This window comes from Typopeltis vanoorti, chromosome 6 (genome assembly GCF_054136105.1).
Source record: "Typopeltis vanoorti isolate ZY-2024b chromosome 6, IOZ_Tvanoo_1.0, whole genome shotgun sequence".
Classification (NCBI taxonomy): Eukaryota; Metazoa; Arthropoda; class Arachnida; order Uropygi; family Thelyphonidae; genus Typopeltis; species Typopeltis vanoorti.
In genome coordinates this window covers 147578421-147598402 of record NC_143554.1, presented here as the reverse complement: position 1 = coordinate 147598402, position 19982 = coordinate 147578421, and the positions used below count along the sequence as shown (strand labels likewise).

General features: G+C 34.1%; 1 protein-coding gene across 1 annotated transcript; it reads left to right on the top strand.

Moving 5' to 3' along the window:
- Positions 1-937: 937 nt before the first annotated feature.
- LOC150106059 (BTB/POZ domain-containing protein 6-B-like) lies at positions 938-18048 on the top strand. Its single transcript, XM_090393806.1, has 3 exons — positions 938-959; positions 15014-15246; positions 16936-18048. The coding sequence occupies exons 2-3, from the start codon at positions 15020-15022 to the stop codon at positions 17999-18001; spliced, it is 1293 nt and encodes a 430-aa protein (XP_090249932.1). The 5' UTR covers positions 938-959; positions 15014-15019; the 3' UTR covers positions 18002-18048.
- Positions 18049-19982: the final 1934 nt, after the last annotated feature.

Genomic DNA, 19982 nt, shown 5'->3' with positions numbered 1-19982 from the left:
CACAGCTTCCTTAAGTACAATATGACGGAATGAACCCAAGGTCAAACCATATTACGTCTAATTACACGGTCGCAAGGGGTTTCCTTTAAAGATTAACTGCTCTGCCTTCAGTTTATGATAATACTAAAATGGCTTTGGAAGGCAAACGTTGCATGCAGAACTACAAAGCAGTGAGCCATGATATCGGTTGCTAGATGAAAAGGATAACACCAGTACATGGGAAGTATTAAAAAATACAATAAGGATTCAATATCAGAATGGTCAGTAGAGTTCAATGAATAAACAAGAAACGAAAAAAAAAAAAAAACGTTGTGCAGACTAATGAAACTAGAGATTCTTAAGAATTAGATGAGAGTTTGCAGCATTAAGCCTGCTGTTGACGCTACGTTGGATTAATCATTTCAGTTGTAGAGATGGTACTAGAAATATTACACAAAACTGATTATGAATTCGGTATTAGGGGCTGATAGCATACCAGCACGAATGCAACCATTCAGTTCATCTGAATTGTCTGTACTGTTAAACTTCACTTTCAGAAGTGAGACTCAGAACAGAAAAAATTCCAAAGGAGTAAAAAAAAAAATGTACAATAATTACTTTCCACTAGAGTGGTTCAGCTGTTACTGCGGAACTGCTGTTCCTAATATCGGCTTGTAGGTATTCCTAGCATTGGTAAAAGTTTGAAAATGGTGTTAAGAGCTCCATATCAAACAAGAGTGATTGTGAAACCAAAGTTCTTAAAATAAAGCATGAGTGTTTTTATGGAATGTTAGGACTTTTGTAACGAAGGCTTGCGAGTTCTCTTCAAACTATGTACTGGCGGCGAGGAGACGCCACTGACGTCAATTGTTTTCGCGGAGGGAGCGTCAGTGAGAAGGAGAAAGAAGAAAAACATTTTAGATTTAGTTTTGGTTTTGAGTAAGAAGGGTGAGGAGTGTGCGCGCTCTGGGATCTACAAGGTGAGAGCAATTCGTTATGTAAATGCATGCTCCCATGTTTTAAAGTTCTATTTTGATTGTTTGGGCGAAAATCTGTTTTAATACAAAACAAAAAAAAATAGTGTTCGGAGTTTGTTCCATCCTGGAACAGTAGGAGCTTGATTTCTCACCAGAGAAAGAATACATCAGCATTCAAGTTTTGTTCCATCCTGGAACAGTAGTACAGTAGTTTGGATAAAAGAAAAACACGCCAGTGTTCAAGCTACATTTTCGTCCCGAAGAAACGTGAGAAAGATCGTATCGAAGCTAAATTCCGATATTAGCATGTCATGCAATTTGTAACCTTTCAGTGAGAATAGCGCAACTTGCTAAAATTAGGGCTCTTTTCCGGTTTTGAAATTAATCCATTTCGAATATCGGACTCTTTCCTTTCAAACGGCTGGTTCTTTAACATGGTAGCCTATGGGAGACCGCAGCGGACGCATTAATGCGTGAGCGGGTACCTCGTCTTCGTTCGCTACCGGAAATGACGTCACCGGAAGGGAGATGAACCGGAAATTACATCAGATTGACGTCATGGTGACGCTCGTATCTCTTTCTCTCCGTCGCTGTCGACAGCTAGCATAGCGGCAGTGGTTACGATCGCTCGCTTGCGTGCATATGCGGCCGAGCACACGCGGCATGTTTGCTTTTTACGGTATATGTCACCATACGCGGCCAGGGTGAAAAAAGCTTGCCGCACTTGTGATTTTCGTTTCCGAAAAATAAATAAAGGCACATTGCATCCCTGCTAATAAGATATTTGAAGTAGTCGAAAGAAGTCGAAAAAAAATCTTGCAGTTTTAAGCCAAAGATAAAAGCGAAGAGCATGTGAATAAAATACCATTGGATAAATTTTTGATATTAAAAAGGCTCGCAATCGGAAACCTCGAGTAATGCAGTTTAACACCATTTATTGTTCATAAAAAAAAATCGTTCCTAAATGTGAGACCCATATAACCTTATTTTGTAAGGAAAGAAAGCAAAATGTAATATTAATTGCAATAAATGTTATTTAAAAATTATATTTGACATAATCTTTCCAATGCAAACAAACATTTTGATTATTTATTTTTGCACATGTGAAATTCGTTTTTTTTTTGGGAAGAGACAACAAATTGTGCAGCAAAAAATGTCAAATATCGTAGGGCAGTAAAGAAATTCCAGGTAACCCAGTGCACATAAAGACAATAATCCGTTAACGGCAAGGGGTGGGGGGAGATTGCAGTTGAACAGATAAAATACTGATGAAGTTTCAACAGCATTCTACGTTTTAATTAGGTCAAAGGGATTTTAACATAGCCAGTTTGGTTGTAAAAAGTGACTAATAAATTTTATTAATAGGTTAGTTTTTCTGAAAAGATGCAAATTTCACTCTGTCATCCCAAAGTTTTTAGATTTCAAAGAATTGATTCGCACTAAACGTGCTCATAATATCTATCACAAGGCTAAACTTGATTTATTATATGAAAGAATCGCAGATACCAAGTCCACATTAGCTTCTTTGTTCCGCAAAAGAGATTCTTTAGAAAATAACTTAAACTCATCTTTAGACAACAGGTTCTGGTTTGATATTAAAAACACGAGCTCTCTCCGTGCTTCTAGATCGCAACTCTCCAACAAATTAATTCTTATCAGAAAATTCAACCAACTCAAACAGGAACAAACTCGCCAATCCAATATCAACTCACAAAATTTAAAAAATGTTGTGATTAACAAATCCTCTCACACACTTTCTCCTGCAGAACTTAGTGTGCTCTCAAAGGGCCTTAACTTCGTTCCTTCTCCGACCTTCATTCCTAAAGAACTCTTTCTTACGAAAGTTGAGAAGGCAGCTGGACAATTACCAAAACAAACTGCGAATCTACTTAGGATCGAAGCCATCTTTACCATTAACAACAGTCGTCGTCCTACAGATAATCTATCGCCGACAGAAAGGAAAGCAATACACCAACTTCGTAACAACAATGACATTATTATCCTACCTGCTGATAAAGGGAATGCAACTGTAATCTTAGACAAAGCTGACTACCGTTGTAAGATGAACAACTTGTTAAGTTCTAATACGTATTCTATGCTAGAAAGTGATCCCACAAGAGAACTTCATAACCGTACAAACAATCTTCTGAAATCAACTTCTGAACTTCCTAGACATACAAGACTATCTCTCCGCTCTCTCCATCCCCTCATTCCTCGGTTGTACGGCTTGCCTAAGATCCATAAGGTTGACACCCCTTTAAGACCTATTGTGGAAGGGATTGACTCACCTACATACAATCTGTCTAAATATCTTGCAGCTTCTTTAAAACATTTAGTTGGCAATTCTTCTTCCTTCATCAAAAACTCTGAAGATTTCATCTCAAAAATAAAAAATTTGAATCTTTTAGACTCGGACAGAATGGTGAGTTTTGACATCGTATCTTTGTTTACGAATGTTCCTACAGATGAAGTTCTGAGTCTTCTTAAGGACAAGGTTTCTAAAAAAGTGTTCGCTCTTCTAACTCACTGCATCAATTCCGGCTATTTCTGCTACGAAGAGAAAATATACAAACAAACTAGCGGTTTAGCTATGGGCAGCCCTCTATCTCCAGTCTTAGCTAATTTTTTTCTAGAAGATTTTGAAGAGAAAGCTATTTCCTCAGCTACTTTGAAACCTAAACTGTGGTTACGTTACATCGATGACGTCTTCCTTATTTGGGGACATAGTTTAGAGGAACTGCAAAACTTCCTAAACCATTTAAATAACCAACATCAAAACATTAAATTCACATCTGAACTAGAGGTTAACGGCGTTCTCCCCTTCTTGGATCTAAAGATCAGTAGATTTCCTGACTGTCTTAAATTTTCAATTTTTCGAAAAACCACCCACACTGATAGATATTTACATGGTTCTTCTCATCACTTCCCACCTCAGAAACTGGGCATCATCTCCACCCTCGCCCATCGAGCAAGATGTCTCATTTCCACAGAAGAAGACCTTCAAACAGAGCTTAACTTCCTGAAAAACACCTTCTTAAATAATGGATATTCGTCTCGTAACATCACTAAACGCTTGAGACCACGCCAACATCCTCGACAAGAAGATGACTCCAACCCTATCACTCATATACAGTTGCCTTTTATCAGCACTCTTACCCCAAAACTAGCTAAGATTCTGAAAAAATTCAACATAAAGACCGACTATACTACGCTGCCAAAACTTCGTTCTTTTCTGAGTCGACCAAAACCAAAACACAACCATCTGCATTTTCCTGGTGTTTATAAAGTTTTGTGCAACTGTGGTCGACCTTATTTTGGCCAGACAGACAAATCTGTTTCACTTCGTCTTGAGGAACATAGACGTGACATCTCCTACAGTAGAGCACGAGCGAGCGCCCTTTCCAGTCATGTCCTTTTCTCGGCAAACTCTAACCTTGAAGAACAGCCACATCAAGTTGATTGGGAACGCACTACTAATTTATATATTTGCAAGGATGAATTCGAAAGAAGAATCATCGAATCAAAAGAAATAGTTCTGGACCCTTCACATTTAAACAATAATCTTAGCTACAATTTACCCGATTCCCATAGCGCAGTAATCCAGTACTGGCGCTCAAAAATTAGCTGTCGCACACATTCTACTCATGCCAACGGTAGCACGCGGTCACCTATTCAAATATGACTGTTATTATTCTGCTTTTTATTAAGCTGTAAAGTTCATTTTTTACCGTGTTATTTTATGTCTTATGTTTTTATTTCTCACCTGAAGAAGTCGGATCACCGATGAAACTAGTTGTGATGTATTAAAGGTTTTTGTTATACTTTCTCGGGTTCTAGTCAGTTAAATTTATTTTTATAAATGTATACATCCCGAGTAAATCCTAATTTCAACAATATATATATATATATATATATATATATATATATTCAGGGCCGCATTTACCATTAGGCGCATGATGCGCAAGCTGGGGCCTCACTCTCTATGGGGGGCACAGAGAAAAACCTTACTCCTCACAGAGAACAATAAAAAAAAAGCATAGGACGTATATACACGTCCAGCAAACCTGGATAGTTATTATTTTTAGTTATTAGTGATTATTTTTTTAAATTTTAATATTTAAGTTTAACATCTAAATTTTGTAGCGGAACAAAATGGGATGTAATATCACTTTATTTTAATTATCATGTTATATTATAAAGTATATATATATATATATATATATATATATATATATATATATATATATATATATATATATATATATATATACTTTATAATATATATATATATATATATATATATATATATATATATATATATATATATATATACTTTATAATATATATATAAATATATATATATATATATATATATATATATATATTCGAATACCCAATTTCAAATGTAACTATTAAATAAGCACTTCGTAGATTAAAATGTGATATTAACCATATATCATGTTCATCGCTCTGTAAATGCTGCTATATAAATCGCCCGCGATAACGATGAACAAAAGCGCCATCATACCACAGGTATTGTATTTACTGGCCATCTTCATCCACGTGGTGGTTTCCTGCTGCAGGGAGTTAGTTTCTGTTCGTGATATGTGCGCATTCGTTTTGTAAAAAAATCTAACTTTGTCCTCTCTTACTTGGTATGTGCTGCTTGTATTGGTTATGTTTGGATCTGTATGTATGTATTAGGAATTGTGCATTGTATGGAAACCGACGATACCATACAAACCGAGACATCCAGCAATCGCACCGACGTTGTCCGCGTATGACGGATACCATGTTCGGCTGCATTTTCCCGCCAGTGACGGAACCCTAACAGTAGCCAAAAATATGGAGTCATGATAGCGTTTGTGTGGTGATAACAAACACGAAACGAATACCCAACTCATTTTTACTTCATTTCTTGTATGCTTTATTTATATTCCCCTCAGTGCTGCTTGTGCTTGTTAAGTGTTATCGACTACTATTCAACCGACAACATTGCATCGTGCATGGGATATATTTAGTTCCGCCGCATATGCCCTTCCAGAACCCGTAATATTACGAAAGATACGTCAGCTTCTCTAACAGGTTTCATCTGTGGTGACGTCCAGCAAAAGTGCTTGTTATTTGTGTTATAGCTGTTTTCTTTATATCCTAAGTAACTTCAGTTCCTCTGGTAAAGGAATGTTCGTTTCAAAATCGGCGGGCGCAATTATTCCACTAGCGAGAAGCTTTCCTCCCCTACCCATCGGTGCGTCAGTGTGACGTCTGCCTGATGTAATCTTCGCTTCATCCCGGTGACGTCACTTCCGTTCGCGAACGAGGACGAGGCGCCTGCTAACGCATCACGACATGTACAGCGGTCGCCCATAGACTTCCATGTTAAAAAATGGACAGTTAGAAAGGAAAGAGTCCCTGTTAAAATTTGGATTAATTCAAAAAATATGGATTATCCGTTTCGCGCTTAGTTGCGCTGTGACATTCGAAAGGTAGGGGATTGTCATATATAAGGTTTAATGCTTTCTGGAATTTTGAAAAAAAGATACGTTTATTGTCAATAAGAACCGATTTTTGTCTTCTAGTACAGTGTTCTGCAAACGTTTTTGATCGCGTACCCCAAGACAGAAAAAATAAATAGCGCGTACCCCAATTGATTGAGCAAAAATCTATTGTAATAAGTATTATAAAGAGGAAATATGCCTTGTATCATCATATAATAATTAAAAAAGCTAGATATTTTTACACATTATTTTTATTATTAACAGCTTACAAACATTTATTACAATATTTAATGCGAACAATGGCCTTAAATTTCTTTCATAATTTCTTGAAATTCTGGTTTGATGGCTTCTGATACTGCGATATGAAGGTCTGGTTCCAAGTTTAATTTATTTCGATATTTTGTTTTAATACTTGTCATTGCAGAAAATGATACTTCACATAAATAAGTTGAACCAAACGGTAGGAGTGCATCATTTGCTGTGTTTATTAAATTGCTATACTCGGATTTCAGTCCCATCCACCAATTGTGAAGAGATTTCTGTTGAAATTCGTTTTTCAAAGTTGTGTTGTATCTAATGTCAATTAATTGCTCTTGAAAAATAATCGAAAGGTGGTCAAGTTTTACATTTTTTGCAAATGGGTATAAAATCCATTGAAATTCTTCGCCAGGGAGATCTGTGAATAAGTTACGAAAATATGTCTCTAAACTTTTTAAATGTGTAGATATTAGACTTTTTGTTTGTTTTACAGTATTTTCTGTAACTAAATCAGATAAAGATGGAAACATTTCTAAACATCCCTTTTCAAATCTCTCTCTCCACAGCATCATATTTTTTCGAAATGCAGTTATCGTCATTGAAAAGATCTGCAAATTTCTTATCTTTATCCAGTAGGAAAATGTGTAGCTCATCATTTAGTTCAACAACTCTCTTAAGCACTTTTCCTCGAGATAACTAACAATCCTCCGTGTGGTATAGAAGATTTTCGTGGATACTGCCCATCTCGTGACAGAGTAATTTTTGTAATCATTACAAACATTTGTAATTTTTTTAACGCAATACATATATTTTTGAGTATTGATATAAGCACAAAATCTGTTGATATTTCCAATAACATGAGTAAATACACAGATCTACAAGGTGTCCCAAAATTCACGCAATAAGTAATTTTGATAGAAAATATAGGTTTTTATTTAAAAATTGTAATTTCTTATTGATTCATAAAGTATAAAGTATAGGGTTAAGCATGGAATAGCATATTGGGTAAATGGCCTCCACGGCTTTGCTGACACATACGCACTCTTTTGTTGAAATTTTCCATGACCATTTTGCATAAATATGGCTGAATTTCGTTGATACAGCGCTCAGTTTCCTCCTTCAAGGCGTGGGGTGGTCGTGGGCTTGTTGGCATAAACCTTAGACTTCAAAGTTTTTTTCTTCAAAGAAAAAATGCCAACGGCATTAAGTCACATGATCTAGGCGGCCAATTTTGATCACCAAAACGGGAAATTACACGACCAGGAAATGACTAATGCAGTGATTGAATTGTTTCTCGGGCTCTATAGCATGTGGCACCGCATGGAAACCAGATGTTGTCCACATCCATATCTTGCAATTTAGGCACAAAAAACTAGATTATCATGTCGCGATAGCGAGCACCATTAACTGTTATTGCCTTTCCAGCCGCATTTTCGAAGAAGAATGGACCAATGATGCCTCCAGCCCAAAATCCGCACCAAACAGTGACACGTTGTGGATGCATTTATTTATGTAATTGAATGCAGTAATTGAATTGTTTCTCGGGCTGTATGGCATGTGTCACCGCTTGGAAACTACATGTCGTCCACTTCCATATCTTGCAATTTAGGCACAAAAAACTGGATTATCATGTCGCGATAGCGAGCACCATTAACTGTTATTGCCTTACCATCCGCATTTTCGAAGAAGAATGTGCCGATGATGCCTCTAGCCCAAAATCTGCACCAAACAGTGACACGTTGTGGATGCATTTGTTTCTCAACAATCACTCCTGGATTTTCTGAACAACCCAAAATGTGACAATTTTGTCACATCAAGCCATCAAGATGAAAATGAGCCTCATCGCTGAAGATGATTTTGTTCGAAAAATAAGCATCCACTTGTTGTTGTTCCATAATCCATTCAACGAACACTCTTCGCTGTGTGTGGTCATATTTAATAATAACTCTGAACTTTCAGCTGTCACGCTGGCTTTTTTTTCTCGTTGGCAACACTTTACCGCACAAATGGCGCTAAATTTAAATCTTTCGTGAATTTTGGGGACACCCTGTATATCAGCAGATTTTGGACAACCAATATCGTTTATATGAAATACAGGTCTGTCTATTAATTTTGATAATGTTGCTGATTTTTCTTTACCTTTGATGAGTACTATTCGATATATTTGGATGTTGATTGTATTATCCAATTTATTAGTTTGTCCAGAGAAAGAGATCCAATTTCCCATTTCAGTTAATGATTATATTTAAAAAACCAAGAATTCTGCTTTTTCGGGTTATTCGTTCCTCTTAAACGGTGATGTTGTCATGACATGTTTTACAATAATTCCATCAGAAATAAAAATTTCTTTAGGAAATAAAGTTGAGTCTTTATCATAAAGAAATTGAGCATCTATAATACTAGTCATATCTGAAATTTCATGTTTTTCCCCCTATGTATCACTTTCTTTTTCCTTCATTCTTATTATGTTACTTCTTTTGCCAGCACAAATAAATAGCTATTTAATAATATTCTTATTTTTTCAACAGAATATTAGCTCTATAGTATACTTTGTTAATTTATCTGTTACAAAGTTCCAAACATTTAAAAATTAGACTATAGTGTTATATTTATGTGAGTGTTAAAATCAACGGTGGCTAATCATGACTCATATCCTCCCTTTTCATGTTTATGCATGGACCATCTGTGATTATAATGACGCCATCATCATTCTGATTGAGATTATCACTTCTGGTTTGCGAGTATATGGAGGAAATGTTCACACATGGACAACCAATATCGTTTTTTTATGAAGAGGTTTGAATAATAATTTTGATTTTTTTCCCCCTTACTCGTATTTCGCTCCTAGTGACAGACTTGTATTAAGGGAGAAAAGTATGAATTTTTACAATAATTAATCAGAATTGCATTAAGGTATAAAGTTATGGATTTATATATTAAATTATAAACAGAATAAGAATAAGTAAACTTTTCACTGTGGAAAACACATCAACAACATGAAACTTTGTTCATTTAAGTTTAAAAATGCATCTTTTATTTTGCTGAAATATTATTTACAAGTATATTCACAGAGAATAATTAGAACATGTAAATACCGAGAAATATTTCACAAGATTTAGTTTACACTCTGAATATTTTCCAATAAGTTGGAAATAACGAACATTTTCTAATAAAGAAAATGTTCGTTAATCACTGTTTCTTGGTTTGTATTACATCAAAATAGCTGGTCATAGCTGGTCTTAAGATCGGACAAGGTGTTAGCCTGCATATGACACCGTGCCTTCCTAAATTTTCCATGTATTCTATTGTCACCAGATATACACAAGCAGTCTTCGTATACTATTTGCAAATATCCTAAAATGAATCTTTTCAAATTGAATAAAGTATTGAAAGTCTAATTTTAATTATTGATGAATTTAGATGGTTAGCTATAATTTTTCCCATGATACGAAAACATTATAATTCAGTTTCCAAAAATAGCAAATGACTATAAATGTCATACATTTTGGTGAAAATCTCTCAGTTTCTTTGCAACTAATAGAGAAAACTTTACTTGCACCATATCATAACGATTATCCTTAAAACTCCACTACCGGCCATGATGTCTATAGACATCATGGCCAGTAGTGAGTTTTAATGGTTATGATAATAGGTCTATGATCACTGATGGTATTATTTAGGATTTTCCATTGGATAAGATTTACAGTTTCATAATCTACTTCTGTGATGTTTAATGCTGATTCTCTACCCGTTGTTTTTTTTACCGACATGATTTTGCTTGTTGATTATGATCTCAAGGTTTTAGATCGTCAATCTTGTGCACTATTTATGCTCTTTCCGAAATAGTTGTGGGGAGCCCGAAGTTGGGCTTTCGGCATTCTAGATCTCCTAAAAGGATATTTGTATCTAATCGTTTGCATTTTTTGCATAAGTAGTTCAGTGTTTAAATCTGTGTTATATGCATTGACTATTGTAATAACGTTAACTAATGATATAACTAGTGGTGTATTATATAGCTGCATTATGCGAGAAGAAACTGATAAGTTTGAAATCTTGGCGCATGGCGAATCATGAGGCCGTATACGAAAGATTGCAAATGCAACACAGATGTCAGTTGCAATGCACTGTCAGTTTTAACATTGCATTACAACTCAGATGATAATTGCAACATTGCATTACAACTCAGATGATAATTGTAATGCTGAAACGTACATTTACATTTAAGTAGAGGAAAGTTATTTTGCTTCTGTACATAGCCGTTTCATGAATGTATTCATTTCGTTGGGAATGAATGGATTCATGAAAGGGGTAATAACTGGATTTTTCTCTCACAGATTAGTGTGTGTTGACAGGGATTACTTTTAGAAGGGGGGGGAGTGTAAGTATCATGGATGAATTCGATAAAATCTATGAGTGATGGTGTGAAAGAAAATTCCCTTTCTTGATGAGACCCTCAATTTCTGGAAATAGTTGAAATAATAATAACCGTATACCAATACGAAGCAGTTATTTAGGATTCTGAATAAACCATGAGATAATTATGTAATTCCAGGCCATTTTGTGGGACCAATATCTAGATAAAAATGAGGTAAACACTGATTGAGCTGTGATACTTCACCTTCAGATACTGCTCTCATATAAGTTTTCACATCACAGGAGATTCTAAACCAAGTTCATCCTCGAAAGGACATCAATTCTGATTGACGTACAACCGCTCCTTATGTTAAAAAGCCATCATAGATATTTAGTTAACATACCGTATAAAGTTATATTTATTGCATAATATCCCAGACGGCAAACTATATCGGAAGGTGAACAACTCTTCTATTAACATTGGGTCGAATATATATGACACTGTGGACATTTTAACTGAATGATGTGCAATTTGAATACAGTCACCAGAATATATTACCCGCATTCACAGATCACAGATATAAAGCTATTTCTTATATCTGTGAATGCGGAAAATAAGTGTTGGAAAATAAATTCACGTACATTTTATATATTTATTAATTTTGCTCAGTTATTTTGTTAGAATATCAATTTTAAAAGTAAAATACAGAAAATAACCAATCAATTTGCAAAAAAATAATAATAATAATTTCACTTGTCGAATTCCATAACTCTAACAGCATTCGGAATTCGAAACCGGAAATAACATTACCCTAAACTAAACGGCGCATAGACTTTCCCACCATGCTTGGGAAATCATAGCATGAGCACCAGTGGGAAGGAATTAAACAGAGAACCAATCAGATAGTAATCTAAATTAAATAGTCAACTGTAGAAGAGCAGTCGTACTTCCCCGAACTGATAATACTGCGCAAAACATTAAAGGAAGAATATGAGTCATGAAAAGGTGAATACCGCGATTTGAAATTACCGCTCAGTTCTGGATTATTACTCATGAAAAACACACGACTTAGGATATGTGTGTGTCACAATGAACGAATCATGTGAATGCTAAAAACACATAGCGGACAGAAATCTAAGGAACAAAAGTCAATTTTTGTGAATTGTGGTGTGGATAAAAATTCAACTATTTTGGAATGGAATATCTATTTGAATTAAGAAGAATCATTCTGGAAAACTGTAAGTAAATTTAAATTATCATTAGAATTTCTAGACTACATACAAAAAAAATTATTATAACTAACCTTTTAAGTCTCAGTTTATTTTTAAAATACCGTTTGGGTTTTTCTCTTCATGTAAACTAAAAAAAAACCAATTACCCAAACATTTGTAAACAAGATAACGTTAATTCGAAAAAGGTATTGTCATTTGGCAATAATCTTTTAGTATTGTCACCTTCAAATGATAATGAAAACTTCGGAGCAAAAAAAAAAAAGTGTATGTTTCAGTTATCAATATGTTCCCATTCTAGAAAGAAATGTAAGTTAATTTTTAACATAAACATAACAATTGATAATTGTAATTTCAATAATCACTACTCGTATGTTTTGGTTAGCGTAATTCTAATACTGAATAGTTTTTTTTTTCATAAGAATAATCATAGGGTATATATTAGAGTATCAACATGGATACATTAGCGAGTTTTTTCATGTCTAATATGTATGTGTTTGTGGAACACCAGCATATAATTAAATTATACAGAAAAGCGTAATCACTGCCGCCATCACGACTCTACTCTAAGAATTCCCACCCTTTAACAGGAAAGAAATACCCCATAATGTATTGGAAATTAATACACACAACCAAATAAAACATGATGACAATGACGGATGTGTGTCACCCTGGGAAAATTCCAAGATATCTTCTCTCAAAATCATCACCCACAATTCCATAGCCAAAACAAAACACCATGTCATATCACAGAGAGATATATGTTCCCCAGAAATTTCCAAACACATAACATCACGATTCTTATCTCTAAAAAGCACCCACAATGCAATAAACGAACCAAACAAACCACGTGATGTCCCCAACAGACAAGGACCCCAGCGAAATTCCAAACATTCTAAACTCTATAACAACAAACATTCACATCACGGTTCCTTATCTTATTTGATCTTGTCAGAAGTGTCCCACCAATCACGACACGATTCCTTAACCACTAATATCATTCTTTCCATTCAAAACAATAATGTCACTTATTTACAACTAACAAATGACGTCACTTATCTACAGCTCATAACAACACATATCAACGTCACGATTCCTTATCGTATCTTGATATTGCTTATCAGAAGTGTCCCACCAATCACAACACGAATCCTTATCTCTACCATCACCCATAATTCCATACGAGAACCAAAATAAAAGAACTGAAGCCATTGACACATATGCCCACAGGGACATTCCTAACATTCAATCTCATGACGTCACGACCACAATGACGTCATCAAATCAACAACCAATCACGTCACGATTCCTTATCTTGATCTTGATCTTGTCAGAAGTGGCTACCATACTACTATCGATTCTAAAATTAAGAAAATTTCAGAGACTGTTGCGTATTGGTTTTCTATGTCGCGATAATTTCATATTTACATTTGGTCGAAGTTGTGTATCACACTTTCGAAAGGTAATTTTTGCAATATTGAAAAAATAAGTATCACGGTGAAAATATGTCACTTTATGCTTAACCATCACTGACAGTTAGCCCAAGATTATCATTAATCTAAAGCCCACTTGGGAGGAGAGTACGGCAGAACATTCTTTCGTGAGGTCGAAACAAAACACATGGTCAATTTCATGATTTAGGGAATTTAAATGATGAGTATATGGGAGGGAAAAACCTAATTCTTATCGACAGAGACGATTATCTTGAGGAACGCTAGAAGAAACATAGTGTTCGCATCATGAGTGGGAAGAAAAGCATCAAAACTATTTGTTTTGTTTGTAACTCCTAATATTCTCATAGTGTACAGTTCAGATAGATTTTATTATAAAAAAATCCCCGACAAAATATTAGTTCTAAAAGAAGAATAAGAGAAATACTAAGTCAGGATAGTCGCTGTTTCTGGTCCTAAGGTGAGCAGAACAGTAAGATTCTTCTACACGGTCGAAACAGGAATTTTTCAGTTGCTACAAATCGGGAACGTGGAGGAATAAAATTAAAAATGGAAAAATTGTAAAATAAAACTGATTTGTTCTTATAGTTTGAAGAAGAATTTCAGGACAAAAAATACATAATATTTTTATTTATTAAAGGACAGATGTCAGGTAAAGGTTAAGTTAATTGCTCTGTTACTATTTCCAGCCTAGTAACAGAGCAATTTTTGGTTTTATTTGTAAAGTTAAGTGAAAGTAACATACTGGAACTGTATTACGTTATATTATATGAAACAAAACACGCTGTCGGTGGAACATTGAATGATAACACCTAGAATTGGAGAATTTTATTTAATTATTTTAAAATGTAGACCAGCATGATTTCGAAATTCTTCGCTATCCCAGAAAATTGTTCTCGTTATTACATAGCATTATATTTCGATAAACAATCATTTTCAAAATGCGAATGTACATTTTAATGAACATTCGCATTATGAAAACGATTCCTTAATTCCTAATGTTTCTTGAAGAAAGAGTCAAATATAAGACTAAGTATAGAAATTTTTGGTCGAAGGGGAGGTCTTCTATTTTAGATACAGATGAAAGTAAACGTTCTGCAGTTATATGTAAAACCTTGGCCGTATCATAACAAAGAGTTTTATTTTAAACCTTTAGCTACAGTGGTCGTCGTGCTGAATGAACGTTAATTAGATACATGAATAAGATAACATAAATTATAAATTACACTAGCCGGTTTTTAATAATTCGTTATGTTTTCCCCTTCAGCTAACCATGGAAACAGTGAAAGAAAGACTTTTTTCCTTGCTGAAAGATCCCCTGTACTCTGACGTGACCTTCATAGTTGGTGAAGGTGAACGCAGAGTAATAGCAGATGTCCATAAGTTGTTGCTTGCCATTGCCAGTCCAGTGTTTGCTGCCATGTTTTACGGGCCTTTAAAGGAAGAGGGAGAGATACAGATTCCTGACATAACTCCGGAGGCATTCCAGATTATGCTAACGTAAGTTGTTTTAATGTTGTTGTTTCCAAATAATAATATTGATCTGTCTGCCCCGAATCCTTTTCAAAATAAAAGAAGATATACGTATATTAAATTTTTGAGTTACTGGTGGAAACAGAAACAAAGGTCTCTCGATATGTTTCTTTGCCCATCGCGATCAGTAAAACTCGGTGTTTCACTAGTTATTCTCGTTTTGATATATATATATATATATATATATATATATATATATATATATATATATATATATATATATATATATATATATATATATATATATATATATATATAATATTTTTTATATTTATATTCTATGCAAAACATACACAGCGAATATTGCAAAAATCAAATGCAAATATTATATTTTTAGCATCTTACATACACATTTGACATGGTACATTATCTCATATTTTTATATAGATAGATATATTGTTGTCGTACATTTGCAGTACAAGCACACGAAACGTAAAACGATTAGTAATAAAGAAAGAATTAAAAACTTAAAAGAAGTTTAATAACAATTTAATGTGATGGATGTGTTTTAATACTGCTACACAAAAAATCAGTATCATGTGAAATATTTGAAACTGCAATTCTTAGATTTCTGCTTTGAAATGAAACTTATATGAATAAGCATATATTTACTAATATTCACTAAGGCGAAATATGCAGGAAGTAAAATTTGTGAACCCGCACCAATGTGTGACTTTTTTTTCCATTGAAATATAAAAAATAACAAAAAAAAAATAATAAAAATTAAATACGTTTCTTTTAAGATAAAAAAAATCTACTTAGTCTTAAAACATTTTAGATTTGTTTTCATTATTTTACGGCCCGCAGCGATTCCCAAACTCTGGGCCACGGCCCCCAAGGGGGCCGCAGCCCAGAGTTTGGGAATCGCTGATCTAAAACACGCTTACTCTCTTCTTGCCTGCGTAACTCAAATATCAGTTTCGAGAAAGGAATGAACCTGAATCGTAGAAACGATATATCACTGTCTAAGATATGTGATAAATTTATTCTAATCCAACATCATTTACAATTTTTTAATGATAACGGAAGGTTTTCACTGTTTTCCATTTACGTTGTTCTATTTTTAAGATCGTCGTCGTTAATATTTTAAATAATCCGATTTGCACGCTCTACTGTGTATTCAAGCTGTTTTAAGACCTATGATATTCAAGATTTAATATTTGACTATTTCTTGTGCCCTAATACTTGTTAAATATTACGGCACAAGTGTCACTAAAATACCACTGATAACTGCAAACATGTTAAAAACAAGGAAAGAAAATAAATTAATTAATTGAACAATTATGTTGATTTGACGTCCAATTTTTGACATATTCTTATGTCAAGGCTTCAGATAAACAATTTTGCCCTTCGCGTTAGAAAAGAAAAAAACACAGTCGTCTCAGAATTTATCCATTTTGGTGAAAGATACTTCAACTCGTAATCAGTAGGAAATGTAGGTGCCCTCGGTAATCGAAGAGATTAGAACCTGGATATTTCCAATTAGCACTGTCCCTGCAATGTGAACGCAGAACTCCAATAAAATATGTGGTTAGAAATATGAATACTCCTTTCTGTCATCGTGTAGTAATTAGATCATTTAACCTCATTAGTAGATTACTACACTTTTGATATTTGCATTCTGATTTCTAATTCGCCAAAATTTATTCTTTTCAGTTATCTGTACACAGATGAAACTTCAATACCGTCAATAGACACAGCGATAGAAGTATACCTTGTGGGAGAAAAATACCAAATTCCATTTCTTAAGAAGAAAAGCGAAGAATTTCTATTGGAACATATGACAGCAGAAGCAGGATGTGTGTGTAAAGTTTACGAATTTGCCAAGCTAATGAGTCTCTCTAATGTAATGTATAAATGTCTGGACATTATTGACAGACACACGGAAAACATTCTTAAGTCATCGGATTTTTTAGAGTGTGAGAAAGACACTGTGCAGGATATAGTGCGCAGGGTAACATTGACGATTAAATCAGAATATTGTCTCTTCGAGGAAGTGCGTAAGTGGGGTGTAAATTATCTCGCTAAAACAGAAGAAGAAGACGAAGAAGAAAGAAAAGAAAGTTTAAGAAGTGTGCTGGATCCTCTATTAAAATGGATATCGTTTTCTTGTATGTCACCGAAAGAACTCGTTGATGTTACCGAAACAGAATTGTTCACATTTGACGAAATTGGACCGTTCATTTGCAAAAGTATAAAGACAACCAGAAACGTAAAATGTCGTCATAAAATTGGCTGTGAGAGATCTTATTTTCCATATTTATGTGGTCCTGTTACAATATTTGATTTAAATACATGTTCATCAAAATCAGATATCGCGAGTGACATAACTTCTCTTTTATCATCAGATAACAAGATCTGTTTCGAAGTAGAAGTTCTAAAAAACTCAATACTGTTCGTGGATCCATTTATAAGTGCTAAGATTGAAGATGATGGTAAAATATACTGCAATGAGAAATCTGCTATTAAGTTGCACTCTTCTTTAGAGGGCACGGAAACTATGTATGAAAATGTTCCTAATAAAAGTAATCCCACGGCACTGTATGTGAATGCAGGAGAGAAACTTCAAGCGACTGCAATATTTAATCAGAAGTTTAAGAAATGTACAGATGGATCCATTCCTGAAAAGAAATATTATGAATGTGCATACTTTACGTTTAGTGTACAACCAGAATATAAGTGGATAGTGACTTCCCTTACGTTTATGCTGTATTCCAAATAATGAAACCTTATGTTTCATCTGAATAAAAGCAATAACTTCATATTCCCATTGCCGAAAGTTAAATCTTTTTTTGTAATTTTAGAGACATTTTTATCTTTGTATTACGATTCGTTTTTTGCTTTTTATACAGTTTATCCCAAAAACTACATTTTTTGTCATGTGATTTAGTGTTAATATCAACCTAAACACCAGTTAATAAATTTTATTAGAAATATTTAACTTTTATGACCACAGTGGATTCGAAACCAAAAGCAACGAAACCATGAAAGTCGATGATAAAATGATTGCTACCTGTTTAGCCACCTGGAAACCTTTTTTGTGTCTTACTCTTAGTTCCACAGACGCAATAGATCTGATTGTAATCACTAACTTGAAGCTGTTTTAGACACAACCCGATTTAGCTGCGCTTGCAACAGTAATAAAAGTTTATTATCCCTGTTTTTTAAATTCACAATATTTCAGAGACCCTTACGAGTTATTGTTTTGCATCAATAATTTCATATTTAAATATGGTCAAAGTTGTCTGTCATACTGTTGTAAAGCAAATGCAAGAGGCATCGAAGAAAGAATCAGCGAAAGTATGTCCAGGTTAAACCATTCCAACGAAGTCATTCAGATTAAACTTTGTTTGCCTATTCTTTTTAGTATATATCCATTAATTGCAACACAGTCAACGGATACATCACATTAATTTCAGTTATACCTTCGCCGAGTTAAACATATTCTTCATTTTCATCTGAAACTTTAGCAACAGTTAGCATCTAACATGTTCCTAGCAAGTTGTTTTTGTGCCTTTTTTACATTTATTCTGATAGAATAAATGTACCCTATCATGAATTTTTTATTATTAAATATATATTTCATTTTTAATATGCCCTATCACAAAAAAAAATTAACTCACCTACCATTCTCACGGGCCAGCTTTCATTATTTCCTACTGACCTGTTGGACAAGAATATCCGAGTATCCACTTTATTTTCATTTTAAGCCAAACCTAAAGGTCGTGCTTCTGCTGTTTTGTTTACGTTTGCCTCTACTTTTTACAACATCCTTTTTAACCAAGCCATATTGAACCTCCATTTATTCAATAAAAATATGAATTGCTTTCCTTTCGAACCCTGACCTGCATTGTACGCACAGCCTTCATGTACTATAATTTCATCTCTCTCTCTTTCTCTTGTGTGGAACTGATATAAAACCCTGTACTTATATTAAATACACTTCTGAAGAATTACAGAAACAAAATGACCATCTGCACAAGAGTAAGTTGTTATTCTCCTGATGTTTTAGAGGTAGTTGTTTCTCTTAGAAATAAAAAATTAAAATTAAAATCTCATGTCTTTTACTCCCCACAGGAAGTCGCTTAAACTGCTTTAGTACTAAACTTTCAAGACTGGTGGCAAGTCTGTCTTCATGCTTAATCATCTCTGATAACTGGTTCAAAATTACCATTGATCTGAAGTCATTGGGGATGAGAGTACGAAAGCATATTCGTCCGTTTTGTGTCCAACTAAAATATACTATTGTCCATTTCTGTGTTTATAGAATAAAAATCCTGAGTTTCCGGAAGCAAAAACCTACTTGTGCCTTCCAGAAATTAACTGAATTGAGAATCATTAGAAACAATTCAACATTCCAAATAAGTCTGAAAAAAGTGTGAAAAAACTTTTTTTTCTATTATACAACATATTCTAGAAGCTAAATATATGAAGAGCAAAAGGCTTCAATTCGGCGACATAACTTATTTAAGTTAAGGAATATCCCTCAACTTAAATATTCTAGAAGCGTTTTGATTATTAGTCTTGATATTTTCACAGTGAACAGTTCTGGCAGATTTTATTAAAAAACTTCTGAATAATGTTTTTCTCTCTCTATCCAGAGAAAAAAATATACCATCACTGAAAGAAATATTAATGATAAAAGTATGGAACTGATAGAAGAAAAATGTATAATAATAATAATAATAATAATAATAATAATA

Excerpts from the sequence above, each read along its gene's own strand:
- LOC150106059 (XM_090393806.1), top strand. The coding sequence starts at position 15,020 with ATGGAAACAGTGAAAGAAAGACTTTTTTCCTTGCTGAAAGATCCCCTG. Across the intron at positions 15,247-16,935 it reads GCATTCCAGATTATGCTAAC|TTATCTGTACACAGATGAAA; the intron begins GTAAGTTGTTTT and ends TATTCTTTTCAG.